This window comes from Microcaecilia unicolor, chromosome 4 (genome assembly GCF_901765095.1).
Source record: "Microcaecilia unicolor chromosome 4, aMicUni1.1, whole genome shotgun sequence".
Lineage (NCBI taxonomy): Eukaryota > Metazoa > Chordata > Amphibia > Gymnophiona > Siphonopidae > Microcaecilia > Microcaecilia unicolor.
In genome coordinates this window covers 28,810,106-28,836,002 of record NC_044034.1, presented here as the reverse complement: position 1 = coordinate 28,836,002, position 25,897 = coordinate 28,810,106, and the positions used below count along the sequence as shown (strand labels likewise).

Below are 25,897 nucleotides of genomic sequence, written 5' to 3'. Positions count from 1 at the left end.
GAAAGCGCGGGGTACAAATGTAACAAAAAAAAACAAAAAAAAATTTATTATAACAATGTGAAATGATTGTAACTGTCTAGGACATCTTGATATGAAGGAGACATTTGAGTGGAGTTTTTTGACCGATGAAAGAATATAGAACTGGCTATTTCATGTTGTCAAGGCCATGCTTTTTTTTTTTTCTTGACTGAGGTCTTTTTTTTTTTCTCAAGCGTTTGGGCAATTATATTGGCGCTTGTTCTATAGTGACTCTCAATCCATAATATTTGGATGGCATTTAGAAGGGTGGGAGGAATCCCCAGGTGCTTGCAATTGCACTGTAGCCCAACAGAAACTGAATTTGACCCAGAAGCCCAAAGCTTCCAGGCCAGAAATATACCATAAAATTTAGAAGAAAAATCCCTCCAAGCAAGGTATTAACTGCCAGATAAAATCCTGCCTAAGGGTACGTTCATCACTCACGCGTTTGGTAAAACTGCAGTGGCAACATATTTACAGGGTAATAACCAGTACTGCAATTAGAATGGTTTCTTCGGTACTTTCATGGTTAGTCTCAGGGTTTATATGCCACAGGCAAGGTCAGATCCTAGCGGCAGCTCCTTGTGACTTTGAACAAGTCTCTTAACCCTCCATTGCCTCAGATACAAATTTAGGTCATAAGCTTTCTGTGGATAGAGAAATAATTAGGGGCCTTGTTTACTAAGGTACGCTAGCGTTTTTAGCACATGCTAACCATGTAGACGCCCATAATATTATTCCCATCATGGCGGGCTCTATGTGGCTAACAACATTTACTAAAAGAGCATCATACAAATTCAAGGTCAGAACAGGGAATAACTACTACTACTACTTATCATTTCTATAGCGCTACTAGACGTACGCAGCGCTGTACACTTGAACATGAAGCTCAACAGAGCTTACAATCTAATTAGGCCAGACAAACAGGACAAACAAGAGATAAGGGAATATTAAAGTGTGGATGATAAAATAAGGGTCCTGAACAAGTGAACAAGGGTTAGGAGTTAAAAGCAGCATCAAAAAGGTGGGCTTTTAGCCTAGATTTGAAGACGGCCAGAGATGGAGCTTGACGTAAGGAACATCTAGGGAGGGGAGCAAACAACAGGAGCTACAAAGGAGGGCCAGCTGGAAGTTAAATATCAGAAGAGTAGGATTTGCCACATAGATAAGTCTTAAGGGACTTCTTGAACAGATTGTGGTCGGCAGTCTCCTTTAACGTAGATGGCAGAGCATTCCAGTAATGAGGACTCCAAAAGGAGGAGGAGAAGAGCAATTTGTATCTCAGATTCCTGCAGTTAGGATAGTGGAGAGTGAGATAGGTCCGAGAAGGTTTTTTGGAATTCCTCGAAGGAAGGTCTATCAGGCTGAACATATAAGCTGGAGCTTCCCCGTATACGATCTTGTGGGTAAGAGCACAGATTTTGAACTTGATACGCTCTTTTATCAGGAGCCAGTGAAGTTTCTCTCTAAGGGGTTTTGCTGCTTCAAACCGTGATTTACCTAATATTAATCTCGCTGCCGTATTTTGCGCCGTCTGGAGTTTCTTTAGGATGTGTTCTTTGCAGCCGGTGTAAATTCCGTTGCAGTAGTTGAAATGACTCAATACTAGTGAGTGGATTAGTGTCCAGAATAGGGCACATGGTCGCTAATGCTTAGCGTGTGCTAAAAACGCTAACACGCCTCTAGCGCGGCTTAGTAAACAGGGCCCCTAGAGTACCTAAATGTAACTCACCTTTAACTACTGTCGAACAGGCAGGAGCTAAAGCCAAATCCCCCTTACTGAACCCTTCCTGAAGGAAATAATGTGCCCTTTGGTGTCTGGAAATAGAATGTACCGTATTTTTCGGACTATAAGACGCACTTTTTCCCCCCAAATTTGGGAGGAAAATGGGGGGGTGCGTCTTATAGTCCGAAGGTAGAGAAATTTAGCAGGCCGCCGTCCCTCCGAGTTCAGGAGCGCCCGCCTTCCCTTCTGCCGAGTTCCGGGATCGCCCTCCCGCCAAGTTCCGAGATCGCCCTCCCTCCCTCTGAGGTCTAAAAGTAATTTTACCTAGTCGGGGCTGCAGCAAAAAGCATGCAGGATCAGCACATCACTCTTCCCTTCTGTCTCTCTCAGCTCTCTGGTCCCGCCCTCAAACAGGAAATGAAGGCAGGACCTGAGGGCGGGACCAGAGCTGAGAGAGACAGAAGGGAAGAGTGAAGTGCTGAGCCTGCATGCTTTTCGCTGGTGCTGAGCCTGCATGCTTTTCACTGCAGCCCCGACTAGATAAAATTACTTTTAGACCTCAAAGGGCAGGAGGGCAGGGGATCTTGGAACTCGGAGGGGCAGGAGGGAGGGAGGGAGATCCCGAACTCGGAGGGAGGGATTCGGACAAGGTGCACCAGAGCACCTAGGTTTTAGAGGAGGAAAAAGGTGCGTCTTATAGTCTGAATTTTTTTTTTCCTATTTCCCTCCTCTAAAACCTAGGTGCGTCTTATGGTCCAGTGCGTCTTATAGTCCAAAAAATATGGTAAATATAACTGAGGGGCTCTTGAATAAGGGACAAATTTTAATTAGTTCTCACCTAGCTTTATCAGCCAAAGAAGCCCATCATCTCTCCACTACCACAGATCAAAATTAGGAGTTTGCTGTTTCATTTACACTGATGATATCACAATTTATATTCCGTTTACTAGATCTATTGGGAATATTGTTGAGGATATGAAGAAAAATATACAAGTAGTGGAAAAACGGACCATGTACCCATCGTCTGAAATTAAGTAACGAGAGGACCAAATTTTTGGTATTAGCAATGGTACATAATATCGAACTTAGACATAAGAACATGGGAATGGGAATTGATATACTGTCTTTCTGTGATATTTTTTTTTTTTTGCAACTACATTCAAAGCAGTTTACATAGTATATACAGGTACTTATTTGTACCTGGGGGCAATGGAGGATTAAGTGACTTGGTCAGAGTCACAAGGAGATGCAGTGGGAATGAAACCCAGTTCTCAAGGATCAAAGTCCACTGCACTAACCACTAGGCTACTCCTCCACTAGCAACATTCCATCTAGAATTTCCAATAGTAGCAACAGAATCTCAAATAATAGCTACATTCCATGCAGATTCTCAAACAGGGAAAGGTAAATAGGACTTGAAATACCACCTTTCTGTGGTTTTTGCAGCTAAAATCAAAGCAGTTTACATAGCATATACAGGTACTTCTTTGTACCTGGGGCAATGGAGGGTTAAGTGACTTGGCCAGAGTCACAAGGAGATGAAGTGGGTTCACCAGGACCAAAGTCCACTGCACTAACCACTAGGCTACTCCTCCACTAGCAACATTCCATGTAGAAGCCTGTCCTTGCAGATCAGCAATGCAGCCGCACAGGCTTCTGTTTCTGTGAGTCTGACGTCCTGCACATATGTGCAGGACGTCAGACTCACAGAAACAGAAGCCTGCGCGGCCGCGTTGCTGATCTGCAAGGGCAGGCTTCTACATGGAATGTTGCTAGTGGAATAGCAACATTAACATTCCATGTAGAATCTCAAATAGTAGCAACAGAATCTCAATAGTAGCAACATTCCATCTAGAATCTCCAATAGTAACAACATTCCATGTAGAATCTCAAAGAGTAGCAACAGAATCTCAATAGTAGCAACATTCCATCTAGAATCTCAAAGAGTAGCAACAGAATCTCAATAGTAGCAACATTCCATCTAGAATCTCCAATAGTAGCAACATTCCATGTAGAATCTCAAATAGGGAAAGGGAAATGGGACTTGAAATACCACCTTTCTGTGGTTTTTGCAACTGCATTCAAAGCGGTTTACGTAGTGCATACAGGTACTTCTTTGTACCTGGGGGCAATGGAGGGTTAAGTGACTTGCCCAGAGTCACAAGGGGCTGCAGTGGAACTTGAACCCAGTTCCCCCGGATCAAAGTCTGCTGCACTAACCACTAGCAGCGGCAGGGCAATAGCTACAGCTCCTCTTTCCCATACTGGGTTTGATCTAACTCCCCCAATAAAGCAACCTTAATTTCTTGGAGTATGTTTTAAATTTGAGTATTCTCATGACATGGTGATTTATCAATCTGTGTTACATTTGTTCCCTTGCTCAGCCCTCCACATCTTCTGTTGCCTCAGATGAGAAGGTAGATTACGTGCAGGTGGACAAGGAGAAGACACAAGCTCTCCAGAGCACCATGCAGGAATGGACTGATGTGCGGCAATCCACAGAGACCAATAAGAGTGGGAAGCAGTGATAGTCTGAACGGAACCAAGAACCAACGGACTACCACTGGACTGATGTGTATGTTTTCATGGATTAGGGCGGTGCCAGCTTAACCTCATTCTCCTCCTCTGCTGCTCCATGTGCTATAACTATTTAGTTATTTTTGGTCCGAGAGAAGACTTTTTGCCAGATACGGATCGGCCATGATGGACGTGAGATGTGTCTACATTGGTGCTGTTATTTTAGCTGCTGGAGGCTGGTTCAAGACCTTAAACAACAATACAAGGGCATTGGAAGAAGGAGCCTCCCTCATCCTGCACATTCAGCCTAGGGCAGGATTTACTAAGGTTTTTGTTCCCCCATAATCTACTACTAATCTGTGTCTATAAGGGGGGAAAGAGCCTTATCAAATCAGGCCCAAAGAATTAAGTCTGTGCTGTTGATTAGATTTTGTCATTCAAAATACCTGATCAACGCAAGAACTTAGACCAACATACACTTTTTTTATAAAATAGTGGCCTAATTTAAGAAAAACTTGGAATCAGTTTGCCTACCTTTGTGTTCTTGTGTATTTGGGGGGGGGGGGGGGAGGGTGTATGACATCGCAGTGTCAGCCAAATGGCCCTGTCTAATTCTTTACACCATGCATTCCAATGCCAGCAAGAGCAGGAATTCAGCACAGTAACTGTGGATGACAAAAAAAAATCCCTCGGTCAGAACGTGAGAGTGGCAGTGAGGCTGAATATTGAGCTTTTGATACGTGAGATTGTTTTAAAACCATTCTAACGATGCAATTAACTGATATTCCTCTTTCTTGTCGCTGTTAAGTGCAATCCACCAGTCTACGTGATGGAGAATGGCCCAATGGTCTGATGTCACCAACGCCCCTTCCAGTTGAGTCAAACAATGATATATCCAGAAACAAGCCATCTTCAGTTTGAGTCTCAAGTGGTTTATCCACAACTAAAGGGGTCCTTTTACTAAACCATGGTAAAAAGTGGCCTTTGCGCATGCATATATGAGTCATTCCCGTCCACGGAGCCTCTTTTACCACATGGCTAAAGTGGCCGAATTTCCTATTTTTTCTATTAATGGCCACGCGCTAATTTTCCCGTTACCACCACCTATTTTGCAGTAAGAACTCACACGCTAACTGGTTAGCGTGTGCAATGTAGCTGTGATAACCGATTAGCGCAGAACATGCCTATTCCCTGCCCCCAGACCACTGGCGTAGCCACGGGTGGGCAGGGGCCCACCCAGTTTTGCTTCAGGTCTACCCCGTGGCAGCGTACATCTTTAGTGTAGCTGAGAGTCCTCTATAGAGTTTCCTCCCCTGTCAATCTCATCCGCGGAGCAGTCAGCAGCACATCACCCCCCCCACCACCACCTCATGCATGCTTAGTTCAATTGGCACCCCCCCCCCCCCCCCCCCCCCCCGCATGTGTGCATGGGGCATTCTGGTGAACTGAGAATGCACGGGAACCTGGAGTGGGGCAAGGCCGGTGTCGACGGCCGCAAGTGGGCCGCTAATAGCCTCGAGGATGAGACTGCTTGGGATTCTTCAGCTGGCAGGGCCCGGGAATCCCCACCAGCCAAGGTACAGTGATACCTCGGTTTTCGTCGATAATCCGTCCGAAAACAATCGGTGAAATCCAAAACTGACGAAAACCGAGGCAATTATTTCCATATGAATCAATGAGCAGGAGAACGCGTGGGTCGCCCTTTGTTTTCGCAAAATTAGCAGCGAGGTCACGTGGGCACGCCGACGAAATCCGAGGCAACCGACGAAATCCGAGACAAATTTTTCGTGGAAACAAAATCGATGAAAACCGAACCGACGATAACCGAAGTCAACAAAAACTGAGGTATTACTGTATTTATTTTCAATGCTGTGGGGACTTGTGAGGGGGAGTAACAGGCAGAGAAGAAATGCGGGTCATGCCCACCCAATAACTGAGGTCTGGCTATGCTACTGCCCCAGGCCTGTCCTCGGCGCTAAAAAAATGAAATCTATTTTTCAGCATGTGGGAAGCATGCGCCAATGCCAAATTTACCGTGTGACGCCTGAGCGCGCCCTGCAGTAAGGCATTAGTGCTTACCACAGCTTAATAAAAGGACCCCAAATTAGCTAAACTGCATTAGTGATGTGCTTTATCAGCTGTGGTGAATTTTGTTGTGACCCAGTCCTAGTGGTTTATCGTGTTAAGATAGATCATATAATAGTCTACAACAAGTGATAAAATTTACATGCTGTAGTTTATCTTCCCTTTCCTCCTCTATAACAGAGTAATACAAATATTAAAATGACTGGTTCAGATGGCACATTTCCTACAATTTGTACGTGCCATCATGTCTTGTGTTTCCTAGAGAGTAGTGATGGTGTTACACGTTTTAATGGATTGTGGTGATAATGCTGGTGGCAGGAAGTGGTCTCCTGTTTTGTGTTTAATGGACTGTGGATGAGTAGCCTACTGGCCTCTTATGGTCGTGTTGGGAGAGTGGTCTACTGTAGAGAATGACATGGGGATAAAATTTGTCCCCCGTCCCCGTCCCCGTCCCCGTCCCCGCAGGCCCTGTCTCCGTTCCCGCCCCGTCGCCTTAGGTTCTGTCCCCGTGGGCTCTGTCCTCATTTACAGAAGCCTCGAACACTTATGATTTTATATTTAAATCTTTTTATTAAAGTATAAAAAGGAAAATATGCTGTGCAACTGTTGTGTATAAATTACAAATAGAAAACAATAATAACAGCGAGCAGCTATAATAACCCCCCCCCCCCCCCACCACCACCACCTTCTACCCTTCCAACCCCAACATTAGTTGATTTCTACTACACCAAGGAATCCTAATTCACACTGTTACAATGTCCAGGGGTGTAAAATCCAACCCGTTCTGTATGTCCTAGCGGGGGAGAAATATGCCCTACGAAGCACTGTAATGATTTTTTCATTTGTGAATGAATAAGATGTCATCAACAATCTCAGGATTCAATCTAGCTCTCCTGTCTTCCACAGTCCTTCCTCGAATAGAAGTTGTCTTAGAAGATGTGCTGGTAGCAGGATATACAGGATCCCCCATGCAAATTTTGCTAGCTGTGGCCAGTATGTTTGCTTGTTTTTCCAAAAAATCAAAATGTCTTTGTAGGCATCACTCAAACATAAATAACAGTCCAGTTCATTAACGGGCTTCAAAGCAGAAAATGACACGGGGACAAAGTTTGTCCCTGTCCCCATGGGCTCTGTCCCCATCCCTGCCCCATCCACATGGGATCGGTCCCCACCCTGTCTCCACAGGCTCTGTCCCTGTCCCCATCCCCGCGGTTACTGCGGGTCCCTGTCCCCTTGTTATTCTCTAGTCTCCTGTTCTCTCTGTCTCTTAGCTTGTAAGAGTGGTGATATAGTGATCTGTTAGGTGTTTCAGGGGCTAGAGTGTTGTCAAGGACTATCTTATGTGCTGATGGATGCAATGGGTTTCGTGGTCTGTGTTTCATAGATTTGATGGTATCCTGTTCTGCTTTCCATAGCGTGTGCTGGTGAGAGTCACTGGTTCTTTGTTTCATGGATATTGTTCTCATTTGAATCAGATTAATCCTGTCAGACTAACCCAATTCTGGTGTTCTACCCATTGCTTCCATGCACTTTCAGCTCCAAATGTTGCTAGACGTTACCTCAGGAACTTTTTTTAGGGCTTTTGATTTTAGGTTTTAACTGATAAACACCAGTGCAAAAAAAAAAAGTAAAATAGGTGTTTATTGGATAAAAACTGAAAACATACCACACTTCCCCTGGTACTTGCTCAGCCCTCCCTGGCTTATCTTGTATTCTCCATTTGATTTTTGTGCCTTTTCTACACTGATGACTCCTAAGTGACACAAATGTGCATCAGTGGCATAGCTACAGGGGGGCCACGGGGGCCTTGCCCCCCCAAATTGGCTCTGGGGGCCCCCGGTTTGACTGGTGGAGGTCCCCAACCTCCGCCAGCTAAAGCGTTTGTCCCGGGCTGGTCTCACATTGCCTGGCTCCCTGTCCTGTTTTCAGTTGTTGCGCCCACCGCCAATTCCAGGCTCCGCCCTTTCTGCCTCGCCTCTCCCTATGCTTGGAATAAACTTCCTGAGCCCATACGCCAAGCTCCCTCCCTGCCCATCTTCAAATCCTTGCTCAAAGCCCATCTCCTCAATGTCGCCTTCGGCACCTAACCATTATACCTCTGTTCAGGAAATATAGTCTGCCCCAATTTGATTGTCTGCACATTTTGTCCATTAGATTGTAAGCTCCTTTGAGCAGGGACTGTCCTTCTTTGTTAAACTGTACAGCGCTGCGTAACCCTAGTAGCGCTTTAGAAATGTTAAGTAGTAGTAGTAGTAATGGCACTGAGCATGCTCAGTGTCATTAAAACGAGCGTGCACAGTGACTGAAAACAGAACAGGGCACCAGGCAATGTGAGACCAGCACGGGACAAATGCTTTAGCTGGTGGGTGTTGGGGACCCCCGCCAGCCAAGGTACCCTCATGGTGGGGGGGTGGGGGCGGAAGTGGCAGCAGGAGGGTGGTGGCATGGAGGCGGAAGTGGCGGTGGGAGAGCAGGCCAAAATGTGCCCCCCCCAACTCGGGCTCTGGCTCCCCCTCCCTCCCGTCGAGGTCTGCCTACGCCCCTGATGTGCATATTTGATTCCACTAGAAATAGTACCTGTGACACGAAAACACTGATTTTTCTTTATGCTCTCCAAAAAGTCTCATTACCTAGAAAACCAACACCTAAATGCCTAAAAACAGAAGTTTTGTTTACATTAAAGACAGCTGCCCAGTAAATGATGATGAGCAGATCCAGGCCCTAACAGATTCGAATACAGCAGACAAAATTTGCAGTTATGTCTAAAATTTTAAAAATATAGCTTTGGTTCTGTAAAATTCCTTCTTCAAACAGTATGAGACACTTTTCAGGTTTTACAGCTTAAACCGCTTTCCTAAATTTGCTTTCCTCTGATGCCTCTGTGCAGTGCGTTTTTTTTTCTAGCGAGAAAGGTGCCGGTTCTCAAATGACAGGAAATCTTTCAGGGGTGGGATGATCACTGAGGGGCCCACACCACGATAGCCAGGCCCCCTGCAACCAGTCACAGAATCTATGACGAGGCAGAATTGGTGTGTTCAGCCTGAGCTCTTTCATTAAAACTTAGGGTCCATGGGTCAATTGTAGCAGACAATGGAAAAGGTGCCGGTACTCAGTACCCCCTCAAAAAAAAAGCCCCGCCTCTGTGAACAGATAGGGTGACCACTCAGAGTAGCTGTTGTTGAGGCAGCTCTTTGATTGGTTTAGTTCCTAAGAGCCCTGTTTACTAAGGTGTCTCTAACATTAGCGCACGCTAATTTTTAACGTGCGCTAAAAACGCTACCGTGCCTACAGCGCGGCTTAGTAAACAGAGCCCTGCTATGTTTTTGTCAGCAGCCTTTTGGATAAGTCGGGGGGGTGGGCAACCTTGGTCCTTGAAGACTGCCATCCAGTCAGGTTTTCAGGATTCCCCCAATGAATAATCAAGAGATCTATTTGCATGCACTGCCTCTATTGTATACAAAGAGATCTCATGCAGATTATTTGAGGGAATTCTGAAAACCCGACTGGGTTGCGGCCCTTGAAGACCAAGGTTGCCCATCCCTGGGATAAGTAATACAGTGGCGTTCCTAGCCAGGATGGCACCCAGGGCGGATCGCCGATGCGTCCCCCCCCCCCCTGGCAAAATGACACCCCCCCCCCCGGGTGCACGCCGCGCGCCTGTTGGCTCCGAAAAGTTCGCTAACTTTGCTCATTCGCTGCAGCTCCCTCTGCCCCGGAACAGGAAGTAACCTGTTCCGGGGCAGAGGGAGCTGCAGTGAACGAGCGAAGATAGCGAACTCGGAGTCAGGCGCGCGCCACGGCACCCCTCAGCAGCGTGCACCCGGGGAGGACCGCCCCCACCGCCCCCCCCCCCCTTGGTATGCCACTGAAGTAATATAATGCTGGGGAATTGGTAATTGTTTAATGTTTGGATTTTTTTAAATGAGTAAATACATTACACCGCCTTGGGTGAATCTCTTTAAAAAGGCGGTTAATAAAACAACAAAAAAAAATTTAAATAAATGCCACCACTTTAACAATATACTCACCTACAGAAGCTCTGAGTCAGATGGAGTGCAGTGGGTCAAAAAGATAGGTGGTAGCCTGAGCACTGATGTCCCTACCCTACCCCTAGTTTTCCCATTTCCCCCCCCCCCCTTTGGTGCTTTATTGCCAGCCCCCACCCTGGATCCATCATTCTCCTCTGTTACCTTTTCCATCTCTGGTCCCGTAGTTGGTTTTTGGTGAATCGGCTGCAACTTCACCCACACCCAGTCTGCCTCTGAAGGATAAAAATATCTCAAGGCTATGTAAACGTTTCGGTAGAGTGAAATATGTGAAGTTTAGCCACTGCGTAAGATGGTTGATCTAAGCTTACTTAGATTGATCAAATTAGACTCGTCTGGTCAAGATTACACTGATATCCTCATAATGAATGGCTTTGTAAGCAGGAACATGCTGATGCTGGCACATCGGTTAAGATTCAATCCTTAGGTACTGTGCACTTATATTTGCACTGTTCGGAATATGTCTTAATAAGGTCACCACTGAGTGAAGGAGTAGCCTAGTGGTTAGGGTGGTGGACTTTGGTCCTGGGCAACTGAGGAACTGAGTTTGATTCCCACTTCAGGCACAGGCAGCTCCTTGTGACTCTGGGCAAGTCACTTATCCCTCCATTGCCCCATGTAAGCCGCATTGAGCCTGCCATGAGTGGGAAAGCGCGGGGTACAAATGTAACAAACATAAAATAGATACTATTGGAGATTCTACATGGAATGATGCTACTATTGGAGATTCTACATGGAATGTTGCTATTCCACTAGCAACATTCCATGTAGAAGGCTGCGCAGGCTTCTGTTTCTGTGAGTCTGACGTCAGACTCACAGAAGCAGAAGCCTGCGTGGCCACATTGGTGATCTGCAAGGGCCGACTTCTACATGAAATGTTGGAATAGCAACATTCCATGTAGAATCTCAAATAGTAGCAACAGTGGAGGAGTGGCCTAGTGGTTAGGGTGGTGGACTTTGGTCCTGGGGAACTGAGGAACTGAGTTTGATTCCCACTTCAGGCACAGGCAGCTCCTTGTGACTCTGGGCAAGTCACTTAACCCTCCATTGCCCCATGTAAGCTGCATTGAGCCTGCCATGAGTGGGAAAGCGCAGGGTACAAATGTAACAAAAAAAAAACTCATTAATAGAATCATTCCAAAAGTGTGTTCCTCCATAGGTTGTATAGGGATCCCAGGTTTGTTGACTAGCCTGGCAGATGGAACATGATGCTTCCGCTAGCAGGTGCCTGATATGCTACACACAAATGAAATGGGATCCTGGAAATGTAGTCTGATGCCAAAAGGGACATTAGTAGGAAAACCCGAATGAGTTGCAGCAGTAGTTCACCCACTGACCACAAGGTGGCACTGTTGTTTAAATTGTTAATTTTTTTGTCTGCAAGGTGTTATTTTTGTTTGCTTTAAACTTAACTGCTCACTTCAACCTGAAATATAACGTTTGAAAACAAATAACACCTTGCAGACAAAAAAATAAATTTAATCGGTTACTAGAGTTTTTTTTTTTAATCTGATGTTAACCCCATTGTAATTCTAATACCTTCATTGGAAAAGTCACTCATTCCGTTCCCTAGCCAGCGGCCCTGATCAGATCACCAGGCAGGTGTACATGCCAGGTAGTAGACACTGCCTCTTTGAGAAATCAAGGCAGCTCAACATTTCCTGGAGGTGGGGAGGAAGTATCCATTGAATCCAGGAAAGATTTTATCTCTGGCCCTGTCATTTCTTGGGAGCACCTCCTTCATTTTCTTGATTTTTTAATTCCATTTGCCAGCTGATTTTTTTTAATAAATGTTTCATGGCGGGGGGCGGGGGGGGGGGGGAGAGATAGCTGGCTCCCTTGCTGCATGTATTTTGGTTCCATCACCTATTTCAAATATTCATGCAACTGCTGAAAACCAGTGGTAATGGTGCAGAATAGCAGTGAGACTGGTGATGCTACTTGTTTTGAGGGAAGGATGGGACCCTCTAAGATTTTGGTTTCTTGCTTAAATACGACTTCCCTCAGAAATGCTCAGTAGCAGCACAAGTATCTGTGTGTCTGTGAGGCTAAGTCTAGAAATTTTAAAGGCTGGGGTAAAGGTACTTAGGTACTGATGCAGAAAGGCTCATGGTGCTGCCGCGGTGCTGTCTGAGTGTGTAGCTTCTACCGTGAGCGTAATACTGTGTTATTGAAGGGGGGGCAGACTCAAGAAAAATGTCAGGAAGTATTTTTTCACGGGGAGAGTGGTGGATGCTTGGAATGCCCTCCTGCAGAAGGTGGTAGAGATGAAAACGGTAACGGAATTCAAACATGCATGGGATAAACATAAAGGAATCCTGTTCAGAAGGAATGGATCCTCAGAAGCTTAGCCGAGATTGGGTGGCAGAGCCGGTGGGGGGAGGCGGGGCTGGTGGTTGGGAGGCGGGGCTAGTGCTGGGCAAGACTTCTACGGTCTGTGCCCTGAAAATGGCAGATACAAATCAAGGTCAGGTATACACATAAAGTTGCACATATGAGTTTATCTTGTTGGGCAGACTGGATGGACCGTGCAGGTCTTTTTCTGTCGTCATCTACTATGTTACTATGTTATGCAGAAAACTTGTGGCAAATGAGAGTGGGGCACCCCGGACACATGCGCACAAAGGTTTTGCAGTATACGTAGCTTCTTACGTGCGTGTCCAAATAAAAAGTTGAAAGTAAAAACACACGTCGGTACCTGTTCTTCTGCACCTAATATGACTCTTGCAAAAATTCCTCACCTATCAATTTTTTTGCAAGGCTCATATTTAGGTGCAGAGGCACAAATGCTGATGTGTGCTTTTACTTTTGGTTTTGTTTAGACACTTGCACATATCTGTTACCTCCCTTCTACAGAGCTACCATGTTACCCAGTTCCAGGCTGGAGCCTTTTTGGCCAGTCTTGGTTTTGAACTTAATATCCCAAAGCAGTGTGGGATTTGTAGTGCCTGATCCTGCCCGTTGAAATCGGTGCTGAAAGCCCTGTAATGCACCAGAAAGGGTTGGTCAGAAATCCAGGACTGGCTCAAAGTCTCCAGCCTGGAACTGGGTAACTTGGCATCTCTGCAGTTCTATGTTTGAAACTTGCAGAGAGTTTCTTTCTGGTGCAAAACAAGACAAAAGTGGCAGTTAAATCTCAAAGACTGGCATGAAATCCTCTCTACAAACTTTTGAGTGCTGCCCAAGACCTGGCGAAAAAAATTCTCATGCTAACTGCAACTCAAAAACACCCGTTTAACTCTCTTCATTGCCTCATTAGTATTTATTTTTAATGTAATATGTGGTCACTTAACCCTCCATTGCCCCAGGTATAAAATAAGTACCTGTATATAATATGTAAACCTCTTTGATTGTAACCACAGAAATGCGGTATATCAAGTCCCATCCCCTTAACCCTATGTACTGTTCACAAGCCAACACCTGCGTACAATCCCTCTCTGCATTGCTCAGTGCATAGAACCCACGGTAACCATGAAGTTAGGCTGTGGCAGCATAGGCGCCCCGTATAAGAGGCTTGGGGAGGCTAAGCCTCCCCAGCCCAATCGTCGACTTCCGCTTGTGGTGCAGCCCACCCTCCCGCCCCGCGCATTTTCATCTTTTATTTCCGTGGCAGCGACGTCAATGAAGAAAAAGACTACAGGCTCGCCGCCAGCTTCTCCCTTCTCTCTGCTCTCGCGGAAACAGGAAATGCATCATGGGACACTGTGTGCAGAGAGAAGGGAGAAGCTAGCGGCAAGCCTGTAGTCTTTTTCTTCATTGCCGTCGCTGCCACGGAGCGTATGGAGGTAAGCTCCGCCCCCTTTAGCCTCCCCAAACAGTTGGGCTACCGACCGTCTATGTGTGGCAGCTTTGTGCATCGACCACTAGGACTGTCAAGAAGAGTAGTGGCTCAGTATTAATAGTACGAATTAGTACTAATATCAAAACCTTTCCAAGAAAAGAAATGTCAGGCCGCGTCCAAGAGACATTCTTTTCCATGTAAGCAGCTGTCATCCTGTTGGTTTTGTATCTCACTGAAGCAGGGGCGTAGCCAGACTTCGGCGGGAGGGGGGTCCAGAGCCCGAGGTGAGGGGGCACATTTTAGCCCCCCCTCCCGGTGCCGCCGACCCCTCCCCCCGCCATTGCTGAAACCCCCACCACCAACTTTGCCCCCCCCCCCCCCGCCATTGCTGAACCCCCCCCGCCACCAACTTTGACCCTCCTCCCGCCGCCAACCCGCCGTCGCCTACCTTTGCTGGCGGGGGACCCCAACCCCCGCCAGCCGAGCCGAGGTCCTCTTCTTCCCAATCCCGCGCAAGGCTTCGTTCTAGTCTGACTGGTGGGGGACCCCAACCCCCGCCAGCCGAGCCGAGGTCCTCTTCTTCCCAATCCCGCACAAGGCTTCGTTCTAGTCTGGATGTCAGACTCACAGAAACAGAACGAAGCCTTGCAAGGATGTCAGACTAGAACGAAGCCTTGCGCGGGATTGGGAAGAAGAAGACCTTGGCTTGGCTGGCTGGGGGTTGGGGTCCCCCGTCAGCAAAGGTAGGCGGTGGCGGGAGGGATGGGTCAGGCGGGTCGGCGGCAGGGCGGTCCAGGGGCAAGTCTACAGGGGCCCAGGCTCCCGTAGCCCCATACTGGCTAAGCCACTGCACTGAAGTGATTTTTCTATATTTTGCTAATGAAGCCAAACAGTTCGATGAGAGGTGCAGAGTCATTCTACAGTCAGCAGAAGCGGAGCATCAGTGCTGCAGCTTCAGGCCTCTTTCCTCCTAGTGCTTTAGTCAGCTAAGAACTGGGAAAAAGTATTGATTTCACTGGTGTAAGAAACCTGTCTTTATGGAATGCATGCTAAGAACTGATAGGTAAACTCATTGTTATATGTAATGTTGTCCCAGCTGAGACTGCATGATTGGAATGTACCAGTGTCTCGGCCTTCTGGCACTGAATGAATGACATATTTCCCATTGCTGTTAATATACAGCGTATAGTGGGTACTACAGGCCCATTTTCTTATTCTTAGGCCTCTGTATCACTCCGTGGTGAGACCACATCTTGAGTATTGTGTGCAGTTCTGGTCGCCAGATCTTACAAAAGATATAGCAGAATTTAAAAGGTTCAAAGAAGGGCGACCAAAATGATTAAGGGGATGAAACTCCTCTCATTTGAAGAAAGGCTTAAGAGGTCAGGACTCTTCAGCTTGCAGAAGAGACAGCTGAGGGAGGATACGATTGAGGTCTACCAGACACTTAGTGGTGTAGAATGGGTAAATGTAAATCAATGTTTTACTCTTTCAAAAAAGTACAAAGACTAGGAGACACTCGATGAAGTTACATGGAAATACTTTCAAAACGTACAGGAGGAAATATTTTTTCACTCAACGAATAGTTAAGCTCTGGTTCTCGTTGCCAGAGGATCTGGTATCAGTGGTTAGTGTATCTGGATTTTTAAAAAGTTTGGACAAGTTCCTGGAGGAAAAGTCCATAGACTGCTATTGAGATAAACATGGGGGAAGCCACTGCTTGCCCCTGGGATCAGTAGCCCGGAATCTTGTTACTCTGTAGGGTTCCGAAATCTTGTTATTGTTTGGGATTCCTGAATCTTGCTAATATTTGGGATTCTCCACAAAAATAATAGGGATGAACTGTCACTCCTCAATAAGAAATTGGAAAAAAAAACAAAAGGAGTAGCAAAACTGAACAAAAGTGGCGAAAAACAGAAAGCTAAATGAGCAAAAAAGCCCAACAAACCTTAATGAAAATAAACCAGATAGGAGGCATCAGAAAGCAAATCAAATCGGCTATGTGATCTCCTCTAGCACAAAGCTATTCCAGATCTGCAGCACTTCATATATGTTAATCACTTGCCTCCTATGCTGAATTGAACCTTTTAATTCCTATTTTTATTTAATTTCTAATTTTTAAGTGCTTTTATATAAATTTTCAGTAAAATCAAAAAAACAGCAACCCCAGTACTTAAGTGAACCACAATGGCACAGCGCTGAAGATAAAGCAAAGCTCCTAATACCCCACTATGAGGAGAGCATGGCGTTTGGGTTCTACAGAACCTGCTTCTAGGTTAATTTTGAACAGCTCGCTGAAGAAATTACGAGCCACAACACTTCAGTAGCAACTGGAAAAAGTGCTTAGGTGACGTGGAGGGGCATAATCGAACGGGGACGACCATCTCTAAGGACGTCCCGGCGAAGGGGCGGGGAAACCGCTATTATCGAAACAAGATGGGCGTCCATCTTTCGTTTTGAGAATGGGGTCAGGGATGCCCAAATCTCAACATTTAGGTCGACCTTAGAGCTGGTCGTCCTTAGAGCTGGTCGTCCCCGGTTTTCAGCGATAATGGAAACCGAGGACGCCCATCTCAAAAATGACCAAATCCAAGCCCTTTGGTCGTGGGAGGAGCCAGCATTCATAGTGCACTGGTCCCCCTCACATACCAGGACACCAACCGTGCACCCTAGGGGGCACTGCAGTGGACTTCACAAATTGCTCCAGGTGCATAGCTCCCTTACCTTTGGTGCTGAGCCCCCCAACCCCCCCCCCAAAACCCACTCCCCACAACTGTACACCACTACCATAGCCCTAAGGGGTGAAGGGGAGCACCTACATGTGGGTACAATGGGTTTCGGGTGGGTTTTGAAGGGCTCACATTTACCAGCACTAATGTAACAGGTGGGGGGATGGGCCTCGGTCCACCTGCCTGAGGTGCACTGCACCCACTAAAACTGCTCCAGGGACCTGCATACTGCTGCGATTGACATTTGAGGCTGGCATAGATTCTGGCAAAAAAAGTTTTTAAAGTTGTTTTTTTGAGAGTGGGAGGGGGTTAGTGACCACTGGGGGAGTCAGGGGAGGTCATCCCTGATTCCCTCCGGTGGTCATCATGTCAGTTCGGGCACTTTTTCGAGGCTTGGTCGTGAAAAAAAAGGGACCAAGTAAAGTCGGCCAAATGCTCGTCAGGGACGCCCTTCTTTTTTCCATTATCGGCCGAGGATGCTCATCTCTCAATCATGTCCCAGTCCCGCCTTCGCTACGGTGCCAACATCCCCCCCCCCCCCCCCCCGTGAACTTTGGTCGTCCCTGTGACGGAAAGCAGTTGGGGACACCCAAAATCAGCTTTTGATTATGCCGTTTTGGGCGACCCTGAGAGGATGCTCATCTCCTGATTTGTGTCGGAAGATGGGCGCCCTTCTCTTTCAAAAATGCCCCTGATGGTAGGTTTCTAAACATTAACACATAATGCAAGTGTAAAAGTACAGAATTGCCCCGTAAGTGGATGTCAGTGTGAACTATAGAAAGATCGGAGGAGGTTCTGCTGGTTTGATTTAAAAGGTTAAGAGACTTCCTCCTCCTCTTCCTCCCCCCCCCCCAACCAGTGGCGTAGCCACAGGTGGGCCTGGGTGGGCCTGGGCCCACCCACTTAGGGCTCAGGCCCACCCAACAGTAGCACACGTTTAGCGGTAGCTGTTGGGGATCCCAAGCTCCGTCAGCTGAAGACTTCCCCCTGATGGTAACGAAAACGCTACTCTCCATGATACTGGCACCTGCGCATGCTCAGTTTTCAGCGCATGCCTGCTGCAGACTGCCAAGGTGGAAAGAAGCATTTTCCCACCAGCTGAGATATTTTTTGGGTGGTGGTTGGGGGGGGGGGGGGGAAGAGAGCACTTAGTGCTCACCCACTTCTTGCCTAGGCCCACCCAAAATCTGTTGTCTGGCTACGCCCCTGCCCCCAACCAAGAATTGCCAGTGTATATTGTGTCCATGAAAACAAAAGTGCATATCCTGTTAAGTGAGGCTTCTATTGACAGCTCTTTCTGGTTTTTGTTTCATGGGGGGGGGGGGGGGGAGGAGGGTTGAGGTTGTATCTACGCTAAAGACTCGCTCACATAAACCAGAAATCACCAATGGGTTCTAGGTCAGCCTTGCTGACTACTTTTTGGGGACTCCTAGAGGAGGGTTACTATCCATAAGAAAGGAAATGGGCCTTGATATACTGCCTTTCTGTGGTTTTTGCAACTACATTCAAAGCAGTTTACATGGTATATACAGGTACCTATTTCTACCTGGAGCAATGGAGGGTTAAGTGACGTGCAGGACGTCAGACTCACAGAAACAGAAGCCTGCGCGGCCGTGTTGCTGATCTGCAAGGGCAGGCTTCTACATGGAATGTTGCTAGTGGAATAGCAACTTTCCATGTAGAATCTCAAATAGAGAAAGGTAAATGGATCTTGAAATACCACCTTTCTGTGGTTTTTGCAACTACATTCAAAGTGGTTTACATGGTATATACAGGTACTTCTTTGTACCTGGGGCAATGGAGGGTTAAGTGACTTAGCCCAGAGTCACAAGGAGCTGCAGTGGGAATTGAACCCAGTTCCCCAGGATCAAAGTCTGCTGGGCAAGCTCCTTCAATTTCCCCAGAAAAGGATGTGTTATCATTTATTTTGTTCACACAAGTACACCAGGTATTTTTCTGTCCCTGGAGGGCTCACAGAGTATAATTTTTGAACCTGAGGCAATGGAGGGTTAATTGACTTGCTCAAGATCTCAAGGAGCAGAGTGGGATTTGAACCAGGTACTCCTGAGTGTCCAACCTGGTGCTTTAACCACTAGGCTACTCCTCCAATCCACATTGGCCTGTGTGTGTGGTAGTCCATATCATTATGAAATGCTGGTGCCTATGTTACCACCTGACTTGGCTGAGTCAGTACTGGGTTGGTTTTTTTTTGCTTCCTGCTCCCATTTGAATCTACAAATGTGTCATCTCAAATTCTAGGAAAACCAAAAGCTATAAATGAAACAGAGGTAAAAACCAAGGCATGGAACCGAATGGTAACCAGATGCTTTGCTCATCCAGAGCACAAATGCTCAGTAATAAAGAAAGGGAACTTGGCCTACTGGAAGTAGGAATGCATTGCTGTACTCGCATGGGACTGCTGCCTTGAACTGTCAGTTCTCCCTCTTCTAAAAGCAGCGGAGCAGTGCACGTTAATCCAAAGACCACTAATTCTTTCTTACTTTTAGGAGATAGCACAGTTATCTAACCTTGCTCTACTCTGCTAACAGTGATTCAGGGCCATCATGTTGAAGCACAGGGCCAAAAGTTGTGTCAAGCTTGACCTCCTTATAACCTGCCACTTGCTCCTTTGTCAATTACCTTATTTCCTGTAACACAATATCTATGCATGGGCCGGCAGAGCATACTAGAAAAGCTATTGCACTTCCATAGAGAGGAGGCGTAGTTTGGGGTTGATAATTTGCTAACCTTTTCGGTGTATTTCCCTTTGCAATAATACACTGTAGATCCTGTATTACATGGCTCAATGTAACGTCAGATCACATATAACACTGTCAAGGGTTGTTCCTCTTTTTGTGTTGTTAAATATTACACTGGAGATCCAATATAATGTGGATTCACTGGTATATTGGACTCGAACATCCTGTTGTATGGGGTGTACAATGTACATAGAGTAACTTTATAACAGGTTGCCTAGATTAATTAGGCAGGAAGGTGTCTATTTTTCACCTATTTTATAAAGGTATAGGCCTCTATGAGTCTATATAAAATAGTAGCAGAAAAATCGTACCTCCATTGAAGGTGCGGAGGGTCACACCTGCTTGGGGGTGGATGTAAATACAAGTGGGTAAATTATGACTCCGCCCATGGTCCTCCCAAACTCCTCCCCTGAGCACACCTACTCTACCGAGACACGCCCACTAGGACTGTGCATACTTTTAGGCATGACCTAATTTTATAAGAGGCCTTTTAGGTGTGTAAATTAGCATTTTCTGTGTGAAAAAGGTTTATAAATTTAACCCCAAAGCATCTGATTTAAATCTTTATGAAGCCACATTGGAGGCTGGAAAAGCCCAGAATATGCCAGTTGGGCATAAAAGACTGATTCATTTTTAATGTCTCTACCTTCTCTCTCACATCTCTGTCAATCTCTGGCCTCTGTTCTTTCCTTTTTTTTTACCTTACGCACTTTTCCACCATTATATTCCTCCCTTTATCATATTTCACTTCTTCTCTGATATTCTCTCCCGTTCCTATTCCACCTTTCCTTGTTCCCTCTCCCTTTCTGGCCTCTGCCCTCTCATCCTCTAATTCTCTTAGCCTTCTGGGGATTGATACTCAAAAGGGCTTCAGCTGTCAGTATCGGATGCTAAAAAAATTTGGGCCTGCCAGATGCATAACGTTTGACTGGACAACTTGATATCTGGTCAAAAGTTTTTCGTCTAAAAGAAAAAGCTTTTGGAGGGAACGGATGAGTGGTACAAGACCAGAACTGGTTAAGAGTCTTCCGCAGAAGATTCAAGAGCTTAGAAATTAGGTGCTACAATTTACTAAGGATTTTTTGTCCTCCTTTGGTAAAGCAAGTTGTAAAACAGCATGTGAAAGCTACTTTTTTGAACTGTGGTTTTCGACATGAGAGGGTTGGGGGTTTTTTTTTTTCATGATGAAAGCTCATGCTTTTTTCGGAGCAGGAATGTGTGGAATTTTTTTTAATGTATTTTGTTGATTTGTAGAGCAGGAAACAAAAAAAATTGGAATGTATATTTTGGCAATGTTTGAAGTTATTTTCTGATTTTTTTTCTAAAGCAGTCTTTTTAATTTATTTGTTTTGCTGTATTATGCACTAGTCTGACATTTATTTATGCTAGATCTTCAGCGTTTGAACTTCTGTAACATAGAAATGTTCGTGTTTAGGATAACTCTATTACAAATTTTTTTTAATGTCAATAAATATGGTACACCAGTATAAAATCAAATCAAATTTCTTCTGTTGGCATTATAATAGCCAAGCAATCTAATATAATAATTTGCTCCTTCAATGTTCGAATGTGTCTCACTGGGATCGTAACCATCTCCTGATGTCACAGGCCCACACTAGAACCCTGCTTGCCTGACGTCAGGGGATGTTACTACAGAGACGTTGCTGTCGAGGAGCCGCTTCAGATGTTTAACGCCAGTGACAGGGTCCCCCCTCCCTCCCTCCCAGTTCCAGGGTCGTCGTCCCTCCCTTCCAGTTCCAGGCCCCCTCCCTCCAATTTTTAAAACTCATCTTCACTTACCACATCGGTGTTACAGCAGCCGGCAGCAGCGGTACAACGCACGCAGGCTCAGCCCGTCTCTCTGTCTTAGCTCTGGTCCCGCCCTCATTTCCTGTTTCCGCAAGGGCGGGACCAGAGCAAAGACAGAGAGACAGGCCGAGCCTGCGTGCGTTGTACCGCTGCTGCCGGCTGCCATAACGCCGACGCGGTGAGTGAAGATGAGTTTTAAAAATCGGAGGGAGGGGGCCTGGAACTGGAAGGGAGGGCGGGAGGAAGGGAAGGACGACGACCCTGGAACTGGGAACTCGGAGAGAGGGGGGACCCTGGAACTCGGAGGGAGGAGGGCCCTGGAACTCGGAGGGGGGGAGGGAAAGGAGAGAGAGAGAGGCGAGGGAGGAGGGCCACAAACTCAAAAGGAGGGAGGGTGGCCTGGAACTGGGAGGGAATGGAAATGGGAGGGAGGGAGGCCTGGATCTCTGAGGGGGGAGGTGTGATGCACATGTAGGGGGAGGGCAAGGGACCGAGGAGAATTGCTGCACCACGATGGATGGAGGGAGCAGGGGAGAGATCCTGCATATGAATAAATGCAGGGGAGAGAGCATAATTGATGCACACAGGCCACACACTACACTCTCTCACTCACACAGACACACACATTCTGTCTCTCAATCACACACTGTTTCTCTCTGACACATACTCACTCTCTGACACATACTCATTCACTCTCTCACACATACTCACACTCTCTCTCACACATACATACTCTCTCCTAACAGTTCCCTTAAAAACATAATTGCCATTAGAGGACAACATTGCTAGTGCCCGTTTCATTTCTTTCAGAAACGGGCCTTTTTTACTAGTAGGTAATAAAGAGCTGATAACAGGCTGGATGGTGAAACCAGTGTGTGATGCTTGTGTTCCAAGAGAATGAGGTATATAACCTTGGGTGAATCTCTTCATAAAGGCAGTTAATAAATCCCAATAAATAAAATAAGTGAATAGTTGATGATAGAGGATGTGATGTCATCAATGCAACCTTTTTCGTTACATGGAAAATCAAATAGAATGATTGCCATGTGGATCCAAGGGAACTTTGCAGACAGCTGTATCTCTTTGTTGAACCACTGTGAACTCTGTCCAGAGAAGAACAGAATCAAGGAAGGAGCACACCTATACCTTTAAGGCAGGGGTAGATTGGGGGACCAGCATTTCCCAAACCTTTTGCCGCAGCACCCTGGTGCACCACAGCAAACTCTCAGGGGTGCCACCGCACATCTGGAATTCCCTCCCGCCGCCTACAATCCAGCATCGCTCCCTACTTCCCCTCCCTGCTTCTTTCCCGCCGCCACTGCGGTGCTTGCAGCTTACGTTTTCGGGTCATCCGCAATTCACACAGGCAATGCAGGGACCTTCCCTCTGCCGTGTCCGGCCCTCACAACAGGAAGTTGCATCAGAAAGGGCCAGACGCGACAGACTAGGAAGGCCCTGGAGTGCCCGCCTGTGTGAATTGTGGATGGCCCGAACATGTAAGCTGCAAGCCCCGCAGTGGCGGCGGAGGAAGGAGAAGGAAGCGGCAGTGATCCTGGACCTGCAGGAAGGAAGGTAGCTAGCGATGCTGGATTTGGGGAAGGCAGAGGTGTGATGGAGTTATGGGAGGAGAGGGGCTGCAGGGAATGGTGTGCTGGACTTTCTGGGAAGAGGGGGCTGCAGGGACATGGAGACCAATGTGGCTGGGTGGGGGGGGGGGAGAGTTTGGAGAACCATGTGGCCATGGGGAGAGGGGGGGTTGCTGTGAAAAATTGCTCGGACACTAAGGGTGCCGTGAACCGAAAAAGTTTGGGAATCCTTGACCTAAGTCGTTACCAAATTAGCAAGAGGGAAGCCATTTTAGTTTGGTGTAACATAAATGCCAGAAGCAGGTGGTGCTTCATATAAACCAACCAATTTTGAGGTCTCAAATTCACTTCTGAGATGCATCTGATGAAGTGGACTGTGGTCCTCAAGAGTTGATGGTTAGTCTATAAGATGTCACCTGCCTCTCTCGGCCTCAATCTGCAGAAAACTTGTCACATCTTATCTGTCTGATTCCTGTCTCCATCACCACATTAAAACATACCTCTGTGGGTGGGGGATGCCAAACCCCACCAGCCAAAAAAAAAAGTCTTCTGTGCAAATCCCGCCTGTGCTGCCAGAGCAGCAATCAAAAAGTATAAGTACATAAGTACATAAGTAGTGCCATACTGGGAAAGACCAAAGGTCCATCTAGCCCAGCATCCTGTCACCGACAGTGGCCAATCCAGGTCAAGGGCACCTGGCACGCTCCCCAAACGTAAAAACATTCCAGACAAGTTATACCTAAAAATGAGGAATTTTTCCAGTCCATTTAATAGCGGTCTATGGACTTGTCCTTTAGGAATCTATCTAACCCTTTTTAAACTCCGTCAAGCTAACCGCCCGTACCACGTTCTCCGGCAATGAATTCCAGAGTCTAATTACACGTTGGGTGAAGAAAAATTTTCTCCGATTAGTTTTAAATTTACCACACTGTAGCTTCAACTCATGCCCTCTAGTCCTAGTATTTTTGGATAGCGTGAACAGCCGCTTCACACCCACCCGATCCATTCCACTCATTATTTTATACACTTCTATCATATCTCCCCTCAGCCGTCTCTTCTCCAAGCTGAAAAGCCCTAGCCTTCTCAGCCTCAGTATCGATCCCAAATAAATCTCTGGTAAAGATCCAAATGATCAAGTGTCAAAAATGAAAAAGCCAGAGTATAATAAAGAGGAAACAAAATGGATAGAAAGATCGGCCCAGAGAAGCTATGATGCAATATGTGAAAAAGACACAGGAAATGTTTTTAAATTATTTGAGAAATTCTCAGAGTATAAACTCACCCAAGCGAGGCTACACCAAAGTGATTTATGTCTCTAAGGGTGGATAAGCTTCTCGATCATAGAATTTCTCCGTGAATTTTTATATATATATTTTATGCATACACACACCAGTGCTCTTATTGCAACAATAAATTTTGTTAATTCAATATGTAAGTATTTCTGGGTCAATCCTATCATTTATTCCAACAAACCACATGCACACTATTTTCAAAAAAAGTTATCTGAAAGATATTTACTCCTTTCAAACATTCCTAATCACAATAGTGTGTTAAATCAATGTGCTGTAATCTTCGTCAGATCGGAAATAAGCAAATGTGGTAGCAGATAGTATATATAAGAGAAACATCAAAGCATTACTTTGACAGTCTGACAGAGTGGGAGGGTGGGGGTATGCATGGGGACATCAAAGCATTTCATTGATATTCTAACAAGATGGGTGTTGGTAGGTGAGAGGAGGGTAATAAACAGAGAAATACAGCTTTATGGTTTATAATGGGTTAGAAAACCCAGATCCTTATTAAGTCCTGTTTGTTGGGTGTCAAAATATTCAATCATTCTTATTTCAAAGGTCTTACGTTCCTGTATTGTTTTAAAATTACCTTTCAGTATTCTTACTGTGAAATCACTGGTGCAGTGTTCTGGTCTTGTAAAGTGTTGGCCCACAGGGGTGGGGGCTTGACTGGCACCCAACAAACAGGACTTAATAAGGATCTGGGTTTTCTAACCCATTATAAACCATAAAGCTGTATTTCTCTGTTTATTACCCTCCTCTCACCTACCAACACCCATCCTGTTAGAATATCAATGAAATGCTTTGATGTCCCCATGCACACGTCCATTGTATAGCTACTATGTTCTGTAAACTTATTGTAAGGCACTGCTTAATTCTGAAAATCAACAGCGATTTCTTTAATGGAAATTAAAAGTGAGGAGCTCCTGAAAATCAAGCAGGAGCATGACTTGCCAAACATCCTCCCCTCCCCCACACTAATCCACAGCGTAAGAAAAAAAAATAACAAAAATTGTATACGCAGTTTGAAGAATGACAAGCAACGGACACACCAATGGAATGATAACAATGCACATCAGAGAGGTGAGATTCTAGTCTCAGATTCCATTTTTAATTTTTCCTTTCGAATCTACTTGTGTTCCATATTTATTTAGATTTTGCTCACACCTTTTTCAGTAGTAGCTCAAGGTGAGTTACATTCAGGTACTCTGGATATTTCTCTGTCCCAGGAGGGCTCACAATCTAAGTTTGTACCTGAGGCAATGGAGGGTTAAGTGACTTGCCCGAGATCACAAGGAGCAGCTGTGGAATTTCAACCGGCACCTCCGGATTGCAAGACCGGTGCTCTAACCACTAGGCCACTCCTCCACTATAGCAACATTCCATGTAGAATCTGAAATAGTAGCAACAGAATTTCAAATAGTAGCAACATTCCATGTAAAATCTCTGATAGTAGCAACAGAATCTCAAATCATTTATTTGGATTTTGCTCATACCTTTTTCAGTAGTAGCTCAAGGTGAGTTACATTCAGGTACACTGGATATTTCT

At 46.0% G+C, this 25,897-nt stretch overlaps 1 protein-coding gene across 1 annotated transcript in view; it reads left to right on the top strand.

Annotated features, from left to right (window-relative positions):
* GAB2 (GRB2 associated binding protein 2) overlaps positions 1 to 4,752 on the top strand; it is a 258,715-nt gene extending 253,963 nt beyond the window's left edge. Inside the window, exon 10 of the mRNA XM_030200086.1 lies at positions 4,129 to 4,752. Coding sequence (XP_030055946.1) covers positions 4,129 to 4,272 — 144 coding nt within the window. The 3' untranslated portion in view covers positions 4,273 to 4,752. The remainder of the gene's footprint in view (positions 1 to 4,128) is intronic.
* The last annotated feature ends 21,145 nt before the right edge of the window (positions 4,753 to 25,897 follow it).